The 17,366-nt window shown below is 35.9% G+C and overlaps 1 protein-coding gene across 4 annotated transcripts in view; it reads right to left on the bottom strand.

Moving 5' to 3' along the window:
• The window catches only part of LOC131696358 (acetylcholine receptor subunit alpha-like), a 701,515-nt gene that overhangs the window by 74,313 nt on the left and 609,836 nt on the right, over positions 1 to 17,366 (bottom strand). For all 4 annotated transcript variants that reach the window (XM_058984909.1, XM_058984905.1, XM_058984917.1 and 1 more), the window contains one exon: positions 8,995 to 9,163. In XM_058984909.1, coding sequence (XP_058840892.1) covers positions 8,995 to 9,163 — 169 coding nt within the window. The remainder of the gene's footprint in view (positions 1 to 8,994; positions 9,164 to 17,366) is intronic.

The raw sequence follows: 17,366 nt of genomic DNA, 5'->3' as shown, positions 1-17,366 counted from the left end.
ACAAAGACTGGTTTTTACCAACAAATTTTCACCCAAGTGAGAAATTTTGGTTTTTACCAAATTTTCCTTAGGGTGAAATATAGCATAGTGCTTTCGCATAGGCCTGCTAAGCCAAGACAAGTTTCGGCTTCACTTGTGTCTCATCGGCATAAACAGAACTTCTGCTCGAACGGGACATCACGTTTGATCAGTCGTTTGATTGAAACACATAGTGTGTTTTAGTTTTAAGGGATTTGCGTCAAGCCGGCGCTAATCTATTCCGACAATACGTTAGTGTCGGTTTCTGAAGAGGCGAAGCCGAAACGCAACATAGTATGAAATAAGGATTTGTGCCCTCCTGTACAAAGACTGGTTTTTACCAACAAATTTTCACCCAAGTGAGAAATTTTGGTTTTTACCAAATTTTCCTTAGGGTGAAATATAGCATAGTGCTTTCGCATAGGCCTGCTAAGCCAAGACAAGTTTCGGCTTCACTTGTGTCTCATCGGCATAAACAGAACTTCTGCTCGAACGGGACATCACGTTTGATCAGTCGTTTGATTGAAACACATAGTGTGTTTTAGTTTTAAGGGATTTGCGTCAAGCCGGCGCTAATCTATTCCGACAATACGTTAGTGTCGGTTTCTGAAGAGGCGAAGCCGAAACGCAACATAGTATGAAATAAGGATTTGTGCCCTCCTGTACAAAGACTGGTTTTTACCAACAAATTTTCACCCAAGTGAGAAATTTTGGTTTTTACCAAATTTTCCTTAGGGTGAAATATAGCATAGTGCTTTCGCATAGCCCTGCTAAGCCAAGACAAGTTTCGGCTTCACTTGTGTCTCATCGGCATAAACAGAACTTCTGCTCGAACGGGACATCACGTTTGATCAGTCGTTTTATTGAAACACATAGTGTGTTTTAGTTTTAAGGGATTTGCGTCAAGCCGGCGCTAATCTATTCCGACAATACGTTAGTGTCGGTTTCTGAAGAGGCGAAGCCGAAACGCAACATAGTATGAAATAAGGATTTGTGCCCTCCTGTACAAAGACTGGTTTTTACCAACAAATTTTCACCCAAGTGAGAAATTTTGGTTTTTACCAAATTTTCCTTACCGTGGACAGATTTTTACCTTCTGTCCACAGTATTTTAAAGACTGCATGCCGAAAACCCTTATACATAAAAATCCGACAGTCGTATACACAACCAATAAATAATTGTAGTTACATGGTTTTCGTTTCTCCTGCGGATTCCCCGGAGGAGGCAGCCGGAGTGTGCGACATGGTGCCCAAGCCAGTGTATAGGTTGTACAGTGTCCTAACATGTTGGTGAGATCCATCTTGTTAGTCTTATTTTTCTATTTGAATATCTATATGTTTGATTATGAGACTAGTTCTTTGGAGATTGCTTGATGACTTCAATAGTTTCGTCAATTCTATCTCAAGCAATTCCATATTTTCCTGACAGTTGTAGGAATATGGATGGTTGGGTTGCGCATTGGATTCAGTGTTTTGTCCGGTGTTCGCTCAAGATCAGTTTATGCATGGTGCCGCGTATCTCAGAGATCGAATTCCGAGTGCCGCGCAGAAGTGTTCTAATATCGAAGCCAATTAATATATACGTTGACGGGGCTCAAACTAGTAATGAATTAGAGAGGGGGACTCAAAATATTGATTATGGCATGATAGAGAGGGTTGATTTTAAATATTATTTATATTAGGGGTATGTGACTGAAAAGTGCACGAGCCGTTGATCAATGGTTTATCGTAAGGATCAATGAAATACCGTCTAAGATCATATACTAAAATTTAATTTTCCTTCTATAAATAAATTTATAGAGCGAGTAAAGGTGCTATAACCTAGGCCCATTAGTCAGGACAGGGCTAAATACCTCTGTCCCATCCCACGAACTTAGGACTAAAGGGAGTGACATTAACCATCTTAGCCATATCACTCCCAACAATTTATCAAACTCCCATCAAATTGAAATGGTCAGTGCGGTTGTTCATGTTTCTTCCTTATTAAAGGTTCAAAATGATTCGTTAATTAAATTCTTCGTTAAATGAAAATTTTTGAATCATCTTCATTTTGTACGTGGCACAGTTGGCCTGGCCGCTTTAAAATTGTAGGCGAACGTCTGCAATTTTCCAGGAACCTCATATGTATTGGCTGTGTATGTGTAGACTAGACTAGACTAGATGGGTTATTCACCCTTCATATGGTCGGTGTTAGTCAGACCGGACTCAGTCGCAAAACATCAAAAAATGAGATAACGATAACACCGGATAAAGAATTTCTTCAGCTACATTCGACTTTTGCCAGATTTGAAATATGTAACCAAAAACAAAAATTATTCCAAAAAATATTTTCTAATTATAACGTAGAGGATGCTGCGATTCAAATTTTAAACTCGTTTTTCTCGAAATCAATATTTTGTCACTTAGTCCGGTCTGACCTAACACCGACCATATGTTATAATTGATTTTGTTGACTGAAATTGAAAGGCGGATTGGTATTCTAGAGCGAATTAGTTTTTCAATAACCAAACAATATTAAAACACTTCCCCGAAATATTGGAAGATTTAATTTTTTTCGACGAACCCAAATCCAACATCTTTGGTTCAAATAGCTATTGTTTCGAGTGCAGAAAATTGGATTATGAATATTCTTACACAACATTCAAAACAGTTCCAGGAAAATTTTACTCTTTTACGGGTAAGGTTGATGTAATAAATTCCATCAGAACAAAGTCCCAAAGCATAACAAATTTTAAAAAATCGCATGGTAATTTTAAAATTATTTAAAGGTTATCGATAAGCACATGCAGTTCTTGTTTATAAACTCATTGGAAGATTTGTGGTGTTATTTGGATGAAAAAATGTGAAGCCATGCGTTTTCTAACGAAAAAGATCTTATTACTTTGAATATTTATTATAGAAATTTCAAATGATTGAAAATAACTTTGTGTGCTATATCTATAAGTTTGAGTGCATATTTGGCTATGTTTAGAATCAAGTTTATTTTTAAAACAATGAACATTTATTTTACAATAATGATGATTGTATTTTTCTTATGCGGTATAGTAATATTTTTCAACATAAATAAAACTTATCGAAAACTTATTTTTCACGTCTAAAGTTCATAAGACACATTCTTTCGTGACGTTACAACGATTTGACGAATCTTCATTCGACAAATATGTTATAACTTATAACTTTATAAAATGAACGCCTACATCAAAACTTATTACAGATTTAGAAAGTAGACAAAATTTTATGAAAAATTCTGAATATACTGGAAGAGGATTGTTTTATGACCGATAATGTAACGTGACGTTACAACATGTCACAAATAAGAACGTTCAACGTATTTCAATAAAAGTCAAATCATCAAATTCTAGTATATTCAGTTTATGTTGATTGAATCTTTCGTGAAATTTTGTCTACTTTCCAAATCTGTAATAAGTTTTGTTGTAGGCGTTCATTTGATAAAGTTATAACATATTTGTCAAATGAAGATTCGTCCAATCGTTGTACACGTCATGAAAGAATGTGTCATAAGCATTCCTCATAGCGGCGGATGAATTCGCATTTGGGTTGCTGAAAAGAGATTTTCCGTAAATATTCTATTGATTGATTTTCTTAGACGATTTTTGCTTCCGGGGAGTCACCGACAATTGAAGAAAAAATTGAAGTGAAAAATCTCATAGACGAAAGGTTAGAAATTTTTTGGTAATTTAGCTTTTTAATAATTATCAGAAAAATATTTGATCCACTATTCCAAAGATTCCAAGATGTCGAATGGTCCGATTCACATGGTCTAATATGTATATTGACAAACCCTAGATAAAGTATGTTTCCGTTTAGGGCATCAATATAAACATTAGTCACCAGCAGCTATCTAGAAATACAGAACCACATTACATTTTACCATTTCGGACACCACTTGACGGAACACGAACGTAAACCGTTTCGTGACAGGCAGCTGCCATGCAACCATTCTCATTGCTTCAAACCCCAATGTACACAGCTATTGTCCGCACATGGTAGGGCTATTCCTGAAGTGTGTCAAATAAAATCAACTATGTCTTCCGCATGGACAAAATTGACTAAACTGGAACAGTTCCATTAGCAGAAATGGACGTGCTTTTGTGATTCGCGAATGAAATGTTTGCCACATAATGATGACGTATTGGTACTCCTAACAGACGGTGTAGGTCATATGCTACATGTAGCGGTTAGTAAGTATAGATTTACTGGACATGTCGAAAAGATAAAAACATTGTACCTAATAATCATGATTGTTGTGACCCTTCAATAGTTTAAAGCAGCATTGATTAAAAATGCAATAGCATGGTTTGTAGTATTCCGATTTGAGTTTTCATTCTTTTTATGCCGAGGTGACTTATTAAATTTTCAGTAACCAAAACAAAATCCTAATCTTTCCATTAGAGATCTCAGCAGTAAATTGGTTGTATAAGACGAACAGTGTTTAGATTTATTATGGTATGATCGGTAAGATATAGAGGAAATGGCATTTTTTAGAAGCGATCAGGGCCGCAGAAAGAAAATACGGGCCCGGGGGATCCAACGTACGGGCCCCCACCACTGTCTATTGCCTGAGTACAAAAAGTCAATGTTTGAAATCCATTGGAGTTCACTGATATTATGTATAGTACACTGAAATTTTATATTTATGTGCCATTTTTTGGTCTAATTGTTTGTAGTGCCAATGAATTTAGGAACTTTTAATGCCTCTTCGACAGATTTACTGACTTTGAAAAGCGCCATAATTGTTAATAGTATTTATAAAAGTTAGGAAATGGCAAGATTAAAAATGTAGTAATTACAAAAATTAAAAATATCTTAACGGCGATTAACGGAAAAAGATAAAAAACAATATGAAAACTAAATATTAAAAGAATGTACAAAACAGCTAAAACAACAAAATCAACCAAATAAACAAATTAATGTCAATTGTCAAAAAATGTTTAATCGAGAAAAACCAAAACAAAACCTTCAAAAAATTGATAATTTTTTTTTTGAACTAGAAAAACATATTGATAAAAAAAATTTTGAAACTAGAAAAACATATTGCGAAGATTCAAAAAGTCGAAAATTATTATTGAACAAATGGAGAAAATAATGAAAAATCGATAGAAAAGTAAGAATTTTTTTTAGAATCAATGAAAATGAAAAAAAAAAACTACTAAAAAGAATACAAACATTAATCTAAAAATGCATAAAACTGAAAAACTCGATAAATCAAGAATTATAAAATTTATTTAACATTAACAACAAAACATATTTAAAGCATTAGAAAAAATAAATAAAACGTTAAGAATGCATAGAACTAGATGAGAATATATAAAAGACAAGAATAAAATAACCATAGAGAAATTAAAAAAATGGACGAAGCAGAACATTTTGAAAAACTGGAAAATTGAAATGGTGAAAAGACGCAAAAGTAAAGAAAATTGGAAGTATTGATCAAAAACGGAGCAAACAAACAAAATGGAAAACAAAAAATAGTAGAAAAAAGCCAACATGGTATACTATAGAAACACAAAAATGAAGATATTAACACAAAAAAATGAATAAAATGGATATTATTTAAAGAATAGAAAAAGAAATGGATATTATTTGGATTTATTTAAAGAATAGAAAAAGAAATTCGAAATGAAATTTGAAATAAATTCAAACAACGAACTAAATTTAAAATTAAGAAAAAATGCGCATAGTGTCAAGAAAAGTTAAATTAAATGTTTTTTAGGAAAAAAAATCAATGTTAACGTATAGGAAAATGATCAACAGAAAAAGTGCTTTCAAAATAGGTTAAATGGAAAACATGAAGAAATAACAATAACGAATTAAATCTTAAGAAAAAGGTATAAAAAATAAATAAAATTATATAAAATAAACAATGGGGAAAAATAAAACTACGATAAACGGAAAGCTAAAAACTAGAAAATCAGGAAGAAAATAGAAGAAAGGTAAAAAATTAAACAATAGGACAAATTGAAATGAATTTGAATATGTAAAATTGCTTTTGGAAATGCAAAAAAATATGAAAAAAAAAGAAAATAGAATAAATGTAGTAAACAGACAAATTCTAAAAATTAGATGGAATGACAAAAGAAACAAATAGAAAAGCAGGGTATTAAAATATGAAACAATAAGAAAAAAAATAAAGAAAGCATAATTTTCTCGAAAAATTGCGAATCAAATTAAATAACAGAGAAAAACTATAAATTAAAGTAAGTGATAGTGATAGCAATAGAAAAAAAGCAAAAGTAAGGACCGTAAAAAGATGGATAAAATAAAAGTATGCAAATAGATAAGAAAGGCAGAATCTTGCAATTGTAGCAATACAAATAAGAGTTTTGGTTGGATTTTACGCTATGCTGGTTTCGAAAACATTCATAATCCTATAAAAACATGAATTATTCTTTTATTTGTGTTGGTGTGTTAGCACACCTTAAACTATTTTACAAGAATGTTGTAACTGATCTCTAGAAAATAGTTCAAAAATAAAAATAAAATCGTTACGTTCAGGAAGCGACGTTCAAAATCTCACGCTCACTCCTCCAAAACGAAAAGATTTTGTATGCGGATTAAACTTGCTACATTAGTTAGCTAATCTTGCTAACTAGTTGATTTAGTGTGTTAGCAGAGTTAAATTTTCTCTTCGAAATCAATCAAACACAATTTACTGTTCGATGATGGTTATCGACGTTTTTCGGCGAGTTCCTCCTATTGACTCAACACAGTGTAGAAAATGGACATGTTTTTAATTTCGACAAGACAAAAATTTTAGATAAGATGACACACAGCAGCACTAGATTAACAGCTGAAACTTTTCACATTAAAATTAAAGGAGACGAAAATGTAGTTAACAAACAAACTGACTCTATTACATTTAAAACGGCATACAACTCTATTATCCAAAAATTGAGATCCAAAAGTGACAGTAGAAATTAAAAACAGAGATAGTGCTAGTGTAACGAGGATTGAAGATTATAAGATAGATTTTAAGTTGTGAAGAATTGCTATTGACAAATATATGTTTTAGTGTCCGCAGAAGATGAGTGAAAGCCAGGAGTAGCTCGAAACGTCCGGACGATCTGGCAATACGTTAGTGTTTTTATTTCGCCGAAAAACGTCGATAACCATCATCCAACATTCGAAAGCGGCGATTACCTATTGTCTACAAACACAATTTAGCAATTTAGTTGAACGTATGCTTCTTAGAATCATTGGCAGCTGCAGGATTGTGAACTGAGAGATGTTCTCTTCATGCTCCATCTATATCTATCTATCTATCTATCTATTTCTATTTTTTATTATTATATTATTATTTATTATTTATTATTATATATATAAAAGTCAAAGTTTGTCTGTATATGATTTATAGACTCCCAAACGGTTTAACCGATATCCGTAAAAAATTATACACAGTAGGTATTTGTTATGGGACGTGTTTGAGTGCTATTAGTTGGACATTATCTGCCCGCCAGATGGCGCTTCGGAACAAATGGTGTTTTCCTCCTACTTCGTTGAAAGTCGCAGCAACGCGCGATGGGTATTAGCTAGTGACATATAAAATTCAAAACAAAACTATTAACACTATACTCGTCATGAAAGGGGCTTGTTGTGTACGCAATTTGCTGTTATAATGAAAATGTTGATAGAAGGTCGTACTTGAAAGAATTGTAAAACGTATTTTTTCCATCCCTGGCCTCTTTGCTAGGGGGAATTGGTACTCGAAAATCACCGAAAAAAGCTACGTCATTTGAGTATGACCCCTTTATAAAAATGGTTCGGTATCATCTCGTATTTGAATATGATTTTTTCTAGATTTTGTATCAATGAACGGCAAACCAAATATATTAAATTTTAAATTTTTGGATTAATTTCGAATTCTTTTGGTATACCAAGAGTTTTTGATGACTCATTTAACCAATTGAGCTTTCTAGTGGTACTTTGACCAGCAGAATTTTGCTGAGCAGGGGATTAATTAATACGAATTAAAGTGATCACTCGACAGAATTTTGGAGCGCTTCAATTGCTTTTTGTTGTATAAAACGCTTAAAACAAATAAATATGCACTGTTTTATTTCTTATGTAGCTCGTAGCACTAGGAGGAAAAAATAGAGTGTAAAGTTTTGGTCAATCACTCCACTTTTCTGTGCCGTTCAGGGTCAGAAGACGTAAATTTACACGATTTTTTTCTAGGTGTGTATTTTATTTGACTGAAATAATTCAAACTTGTGAAACATAAAAACCACATATAAGCCTTCTTCAAAATATCTTTTGCTAATTTTAATTTCATCATATGTTTTACTTGCTACATGGATAAAATACACACATAATAAATTTCTATACTTATTATGAACGTGAAAAACAATGCTACTAACAGTTCCTTTTATGCAATGTATTCTATTTTGCACAATCTACCTAAATCAAAGCAGTACAAATAAAAACTGAAAACACCGCCAACTAGCCACGGAGTCCCCTATAGTGGATATGACTCTCATGACAGGAAATAAATTCGAATGGGGTATCAATAGGGGACTATTCATAAACTACGTAACCCAAAAATTGCCATAATTGATGCGAACGCAAAAATTACCAATGTGGTTCGAATTTTTCTCGCGAAAATGAGCACTTGTTTGATATGATTCCCAAGCCACAAAAAAAACAAAAGTTCGTTTAGCTTCCTCGCCAGCAAACCAGAGTCTCTGTTTTTCCTTCCCGAGACATCACTCGGAATCAAGTAGTCGCAATAGGCATTCACACAATTGATGCGACTGTTTGAATTTAGTGTCTAATAATTCACAATTTTGGTCTAACTGACCCTATGTTGCTGCTAGTTATTGACGAGAAGAGCTCGAAACTCAAATTGTCAAATTGATGTACAGTTTCGTTGAAAATTACGGGTTTTTTACTTGTACATTTCTATTAGTAAAGTGATAACTCGGTCAAAGACGCAGGACAAAATAAAGAAGTTACTTACCTTTTCACCACTATCCGATGGCAGGTAGAATACCAATATCGTCAGAAAACTAATGCCCATACAAGGGATAATTAAATTTACAGTATAAAACAACGTTTTACGGCGCATCGTTATGTTGAAAGTGATATCGAGATACGGTTCATCACAACACGTGTAGAATTTTTCATTTCTATCCATTTGGGGGGGGGGGGTCCAACATAATACAAATTTGTCGCATTCCATCCGGTGGTTCGATCCGAATTGTTACATTATTGATGATGTATGGCACGTTCCAGTACGATCACAGGTTCGGATGAACGAAATGCGTTGGCGGAATTCGTAAGCATGAAAATGGAAAAAGCAAATAAAAGAATGGTTTATACATAGTTGCACTGTTTTCGTAACCAAGTGAGAAATTCGATGAAAATCAATTTAAATTATTTGATGCGGTTCATGAACTAGCGTTGGAAAATCATTCAGTGTTTCCTATGCTTTCATGACACTAGTGGGGCCGTGAATGTCGTTAGTTGAATAATGATTTGCCGCAGTCGTTTCCAGTTGAATGTTTTAATTGACTTACCGCGCAAACGTGACAAGGTCTAACTTTAATAAAGTATTGCTCTATTTGCTTTTCGTTGGCAGCATTTTAGTTGAGAATGAATATCCAAGTCTGGTCTGAATTTAATGACACTTCTAACTTGGGTAAACTCATGGGAAAGCTTTCTTGATTGTCTATCACTTCAACATTCAATTATTCAATTACCGAAAATATTCAACATAGTCTTCAATTATCTCAAATATAGCATCCATAAATTGAGTTTCCTGTAAGTATTTATTCGTTTCCAGTTTTACATGACATGTTGATAGGAGAGCCCGGGAAACATAAGTACGATTTGAAACTACACGAAACCGGTTGATGCAAGACAGCTGAGGTTCACTGTATGCGACAAACATATTGTGCACAAAGAGTGCGCTGTTCCCAATATTTCACTAAGTCAACTGGGGAGTCTGGAAAGTGTGAGTATCGGAGCCGTTATTTTTTTATGATAACTTTTTCGAATTAAAAAAACTGTTCTGTTCGTGATGTTGCCAAAAAGTTTGGTACTCTTAAAAGTAACGTCCAACGTACCAAGGTAAGAATCCATCTAAAACCCTTCAAGAAGCAGAAGATACAAAAACGGAGTGCAACCGTTAAACCGCGGGCTCGGAAGCTGTATGCCGGTCTACTATTTCAGAAAATTGGCGTGTATTGTTATGGACGATGAAAAGATGATATGTTAAATTTGACTACAAGATGCTTCTGGGAGATCAATATTGCACCGTGCGTGAAGGCCAGAAATTCGGTAACAAGGCAACAATTTGGCAAGCTATTTGCTAATGCGTAATGAGGTCCGAGCCGTTTGTGGCATCCGAGACCATGAAGATGGAAACGTATATGCGGGAATGCTTGAATCGGCATTTGCTACAAATGATCAGCAAGCATGGGGGTCCAGTATTGGTTTGGACGGATTTGCATCTGTGTATTATGAGAGACGCCATAGCGTGGTACTAAGCTAAAAAAGTTCAATACGTGCCGAAACTTATGAACCCTTCGAGTTGTTGTCCAGCCGGCAAATCGAGACATTTTGGGCTCTGAACAAGGCATATTTAAGCAAACATGTCAAAGCAGCAGATACCATCGAAAAATTAGCAAACGACTGGAAAAAAATCTGTACAGACTGATGAGCAGCGTTAGGGTATAAGTGCGTTCCTTGGCATATTATCAGTGATATCAAAATTTTAGAAAAAACATTTTAGAGACACACTCCATTCGGTACGGCAATTTCCCAACAGCCGTGTAGTCAGAAAATTTAGAAACTGATATCTCGGTAAAGTAGGGTCCACAGGCTTCGGTATCTTCAATGAAAATCTTGCTGCCTCATTCAAACTCACTGATCCTGCTTCAATTTGCGTCGCAGAATTGGCTGCCATTCAGTATATTCTTGGGATCATTGACACCCTACCCGCAGACCATTACTTCATCGTTTCGCACAGTCTCAGTTCCATTGAGACCATCCGTGCTGTGAAGTCTGGAAAAAGCAATGGGGCAATGGGCAACTAGGACGGCTACATTCCATCATTCCGAAGGTATCAACGGATGCTTGGTTTAAGGGCTTGGATGTGAACCGGGAGTTTATTCGTACGACGTCAAGGCTCATGTCCAACCATTACACGTTTGATGCGCATCTCCGTCGTATAGGGGTTGCTGACAGTAATCATTGTGTTTGTGAGAACGGCGATCACGTGTTGCCACGTCCCAAATAATAGATTCCCTTCGGGCCCGAGGTAGATCACACTATGTGCCAGTCCAGGACGTCCTGGCAAGCCGTGACTACCCCTACATTTTTCTTATCTACATTTTTTTGAAAACTATTGATGTCCAAGTTTAATACATTTTCCCCTCTCATTCACAGTAGAACCTCGACAACTTCTCCCTGTATATACAATATGGCATTGCTTCACGAGTCTACGATGTATACCCTTCTTGATAATCGTTGATCCAGAACATCATGACACACTTCACAAGAAGGTCATGGCAGCATCGGAGTGCCAATAATTATCCGAAATATCCACCCTCCCCTCGCCCCTGCGATTATAGGCTGAAAACCGCTACAACAAAGTGTGCATATCCGCCACAACGATCAACCAACCAATGACAATGTCAATATACAATGTATCCGACTCCTTACCTTTTTCCGTACTAACATAAGAGGGGAGTAAGCCGCCCCTAAATACGGCTTTTCCTTCCCCCACTAACACCTGAAATGTAAATAAAAATGAATAATCGGCCTTGTTAAGCAACCGCATTTGGGCCCAAATAAACATAGTTAAATAAAAAAAATTTGTGAAATATTTTCCGAGTCTCAGTTATGAAACATAGCTTCTACTGAGATCTCAGCCAAAAATGGTTTACTGAGATCTCAGCTGTTGAGATTTCGACAAAATATGCAAAAAAGCTGAGATTCGTCTGAAAAAAATAAGCGTGGAAATTCATAAAATTCATATTTCCTTAAAAAAAATCGTTTTACTTTTGATTTTTAATCAAGCTTATACTTTCTAGGACACCCTATGGATATTATGGTTATTACTATTTGATCATGATTTGGCTCAGAGCTTTCGCTGTAGTTTCACAATAAAACTTCAGGTAACAATAAATTTTATTGACTAGTGAAAAAATGTTAGAGTAAGGTGGGTCAAAAGTGCTCACCTAACAGTTTTCGTAAAATAACTATTGGTAGAAAAGCACTAAAAAATCGGCATGATTACAAAATAATACTCTCTAACAGCGCCGCACAGTGGTCGGAAACGCCAAAAACGTGAACTTAATTCACTAGAGGCCAAACCATCTAATATATTCACAGGGTGTCTTTGGAGGAATTGTTCGTATGAATATTCCCCACAATCTGAAAACAATTGAAATTAGGCATGGCTTACTATGATCGAACTAAAAAAATTAACTTTTTATACTGATGAGATAGAAAGTTGGTGTCTTCAACAAAGTTTTAGGAATGCTCATAGTGAAGAATTTTGTTGAAGAACTTGAGCTTGTAGGAGTAAAGGTTATCGATTTATAAGGCGTTTTCTATGACAACCCCCTTAAATCTAGTTTTCTTAATATAACTTTTTTCATTGTGACTTTTCGTGCAAACTATGTTCTAGACAAATGTGTAAGTAACAAAACTACATAGTATTGGAGAAGACTGTATGTAAAAATATTCATTTGTTTCAAAGTTATTGAAGATTTTTACATTTTTTTACACCAACTTCAACTACGTATAAGAAAGAAAGGTGCAAACCAAAATACACGAACAGGCACTTTTTTACTTCTTTAAGCTATGCACAATAAAGCTAAGAAGGTTTGGTGCGTGGCACTCTAGAACCCTATAAATAGGGTAAGCTTACTTTATCATATTTTTTGACTTTTTCCATACAAAAATCAGCAAAAAAATTTTTTTTTGTTTTTTTGCCCCAATTTTTGAAATTCTTGGTTCGATAATCAATTACAAGTATTATTTTCACTTTTACCTGAATATTTCAGATTTTATAAACGGAGGAGCAAAAATATAAAGTTTTTAATATCATTGGAGATTCCATACTAATATATACTCAAATAGACATGTCATAATGAATTTAATGCTTACAAAAGAATGTCATACCATTATTTATTAAATTTTACGGAAAAAACCAAAAAAAAATTTTTTTGCTGTTTTTTGTATGGAAAAAGTCAAAAAACATGATAAAGTAAGCTTACCCTATTCATAGGGTTCTAGAGTGCCACGCACCAAACCTTCTTAGCTTTATTGTGCATAGTTTAGACAGTTAAAAAAGTGCCTGTTCCTGCATTTTGGTTTGCACCTTTCTTTCTTATACGTAGTTGAAGTTGGTGTAAAAAAATATAAAAATCTTCAATAACTTTGAAACAAATGAGTATTTTTACATACAGTCTTCGACAATATTATGTAGTTTTGATACCTACATATTTGTGTTATACATAGTTTGCACGAAAAGTCATAATGAAAAAAGTTATATTAAAAAAACTAGATTTAAGGGGGTTGTCATAGAAAACGTCTTATAAATCGATAACCTTTACTCCTACAAGCTCAAGTTCTTCAACAAAATTCTTCACTATGAGCATTTCTAAAACTTTGTCGAAGACACCAACTTTCTATCTCGTCAGTATAAAAAGTTAATTTTTTTAGTTCGATCATAGTAAGCCATGCCTAATTTCAATTGTTATCAGATTGTGGGGAATATTTATACGAACAATTCCGCCAAAGACACCCTGTGAATATATTCGATGGTTTGGCCTCTAGTGAATTAAGTTCACGTTTTTGGCGTTTCCGACCACTGTGCGCCGGTAGTTGAGTGGTAAGCGTGACCGCCACTCATTCCAGTTGGCCTGGGTTCAATTCCAGCCTAGGTCGATTGATGTTGTTCAGTTTTCCATTATGTTGAAAAACTTGGATGTTTCATCTTTTAGACAATGTCGTACATAATCAAACTGTCACCCCTCGTAACATAATTATTTGTCATAGTTGGGTAGATTACTACAAGAATTCTTGCGAATATGCTATTTATATTGGAAATACATCTTTATTTACATATTCATAGTTTTTTGTTTCTATTTAAATTACTCTGAGCTTTCGGCACTCTATATTTTCCCTTGAAACCAGTTGTTCCGGGAAGTGCTGGAAACTTGTTCTCCGAGACCAGGAGCTCTTTGCATCGGTTTAGTTACAGAACTTTCAAGAGAAGCTGCATTCGGAACCCCGCCAAGGAGTATTCTGGCATTTACAAGGAAGTTTGGGAGAGTAAATGTTCCTCATCTTCCTATAACTTCTAGGCATCCTAGTAGTACCTTTTGTGGGTCATCAGCTTCGCCCTCGTTGAGGGTGGTGGCGTAGCTTTCTTCAACATTTCTGCGAAAGAACGCTTGGAACGTCCCGCGAGGGAACGTTTAGTATAGACCCCAGTAGCTTGTACGCGGGACATACCGCAATCTCATGCAAACTCTCTCCACAGTAGGGGCACTTTTCAACATTTTTATTCCTCGTCGCATTTTCCACAGCGGGATTTATTGCTACAATTGCTTGCTGTGTTACCCAATTGTTTACACTTAGCAGGGGTGACCGGGGCAGGTTGGCCGTAGAGGCAGGTTGGCCGTAGGGGCAGGTTGGCCGAGTGTCTTTTATGAAAAGGTTATTTATTTATTTATTTATTTATTTAACTTCATCTTTGACGCAGAGCGTCATACAGACTGTTATTTAAACTAATTACATATGTACGTTTTATCACAAAAGTCACAGCATATCACATTTACATTACATTTAATATACATAACATTACATATATATTAACATTTATTCAGCAGGTTCCCATACATTAAATTTCTCGTGAAATTCTCGAAAGCAAGTCTCTCTCGGCCAAGTTGACGGTGACAATGCAGCATTTCTCAGTTTCAAATCTACTCCAACCTTGAACGAAATGAAAGACATCGATGCTACTTCTTTCCAGTCTGGCACAAGTTTTTTCACAACGGCAGGTTTCTTTCCGAGTGATTTTGTTACCATATCCGCGATGTTCCTTTCAGTAACTGAATTTTTCGCTCTCGTGAAGAATAGCCAGCAGAGTTTAGCAGATGAGCTGGGTAACGAGCTTGACAAATTACCAAGACGAGAAACATTTCTGGAGCCATGCTGCAGTTGGGTTGATGAGAACGGCGACGATTGATCTGAAGGAGAGCTTGCTTCTGTAAACGATTGGGTAACTTCGTACGATCTGCCAGCAATCATTTCATTAATAGCCGCAACCTGTTCCTTCAGTTGACGTACCTCTTCAAATAAATCTAATGCACGGTTTTCGGTTTGTGGTTCAGTGTGAACAGAAACAATAGCAGGTCGGACGGGTGCAAAGCTGGAAGACTGCGATAGCAACTTGCGTTTCTCAGAAAATGCCTCAAATCGGCGAACATCGATCATGACATCGGTGCAAGGCGTGCACATCCATAGGATATTCCGCTGCTGTGTACAGCTAAGCGCCTCCTGCACCGAGAGGGCAACACATTCAGCATGGTATTCGTCGGAGCAAAAGCCTTTACAAGTAACAGAGGTTTCGTCCGATTCAATATTTAACAAACATTGGTTGCAGATCATTTTGCTTTTTTCGAGCAGTTCACACACAGCAGCAATCTAGCGATCGGTACCTAGTATTCTGGTCGTTTGTTTCAGCAATGTAGGTAGTGGTGAGTGATAATGGCACCGGCAGTTTTTTTTCACTTAAGACACTGAACTTAACGTAGCTAATTTGGCCTCGGCGATGATCGCTTAGGCAAAACTGATTATATTAGCTGTAGCAAAACCACTTAGTTAACCTACGTAAACGTACAAAATACAAAACTCGCACTGTTATCCAGAATAAATCGATGAAAATAACACAGCAGAAACGGAGGCAAAACAGCGTTACGGTAAACACACACAATTAGTTCGTTATTACGCACAGTAGCGACATCTATAGTGATTTTGGTGGGGTATTAGGTCACCCATGTACCGACGTAATTTCAGGTGTTTTGGTGTCGTTTGTACAGGAGCACGTTTGTTCTTTTTCCGTTGCTTTTCGAGTATAGTAATTTATGTTTCTGTAAAGTAATATGTGTAACGCGAACCAATTTACATCCAATTTCCAATAACTTGGTACCGCTGGAAAGGGTATTAAAAACCCAACAAAATGATATAACGGTTACCTGATATGGCTCGCTAAATGCGTTAACATCCCAACTCGCTTGGTGTCCTCTAGTTGTTGTGCAATTTGTGTTGGAGATGAAATGTACAGTTCTCTAATCAACAATGGTTAGAATAGCACAAGTCAATCTCCAACATAAACGTACAGCAACTATGAATTTATCTCGACTCATGCAGGAAGGTAAAGCTTCCATAGCATTGGTTCAAGAACCGTATTTCCATAAAGGAAACTTCTATTTTGGAAAGTTACTTAACACTGCCTTCATTGCTTACAACAAGACAGGCATGACTAACCCACGTGAAATGCCTCGTGCTTGCATTCTTGCAAATAAGGCTATTGACGCGTGTCTCATATCGGAGCTCACAACTCGTGATAACTGTGTTGTCACAGTTTCATTGACTGTCGGAAACGTAGACAAAAAATACATATATTGTTCAGCATACCTACCGCATAACGAATCATCTCCTTCTGATGATTTCAAAAGCGTTGTATCATATTGTAGCGGAAATGGGCTTCCGCTCATTATCGGCAGTGATGCGAATGCTCATCACATCATTTGGGGCAGCTCAGACATCAATCTGAGAGGCTCTGAACTGATGGAGTACATAAGTAGTACAAATCTCCATATTCTGAATGTGGGAAACCGACCAACTTTTGCGAGGTCTGGAAGGGAGGAGGTGTTAGACATAACACTTTGCTCTGATAGAATTTTGCATGAACTGGGAAATTGGCAGGTTCCAAATGAAACTGAACCGTCTCTATCCGATCATAAATATATATTTTTCGATCATTTTGATGTCACCTTCAATGTGGTGACATATCGTAATCTTAAGTCTACAAACTGGGACCTCTTTTTGGAAAACTTAGCGACTAAATTTCATGGATATTTTCCAACAATTAGTCAACTAGACGACTTAGATGACGTCGTGGATACGACAAACTCATTCATATTAGCATCCTACGAAGAAGCTTGTCCACTTCGTACTGTTAAATCGACTAGGGGAACCCCTTGGTGGAGGGCTGAGCTTGAAAGAATGAAGAAAGTTATGAGAAGAGCATGGAACCGGCGTCAGCGTGATGACTCCAGGGCTTTCAGGTCAGCTCGTAGTGCATAT

Source organism: Topomyia yanbarensis, chromosome 1 (assembly GCF_030247195.1).
Source record: "Topomyia yanbarensis strain Yona2022 chromosome 1, ASM3024719v1, whole genome shotgun sequence".
Lineage (NCBI taxonomy): Eukaryota > Metazoa > Arthropoda > Insecta > Diptera > Culicidae > Topomyia > Topomyia yanbarensis.
The sequence above is the reverse complement of the archived record's forward strand: the minus strand, read 5'-3'. Positions and strand labels throughout refer to the sequence as shown.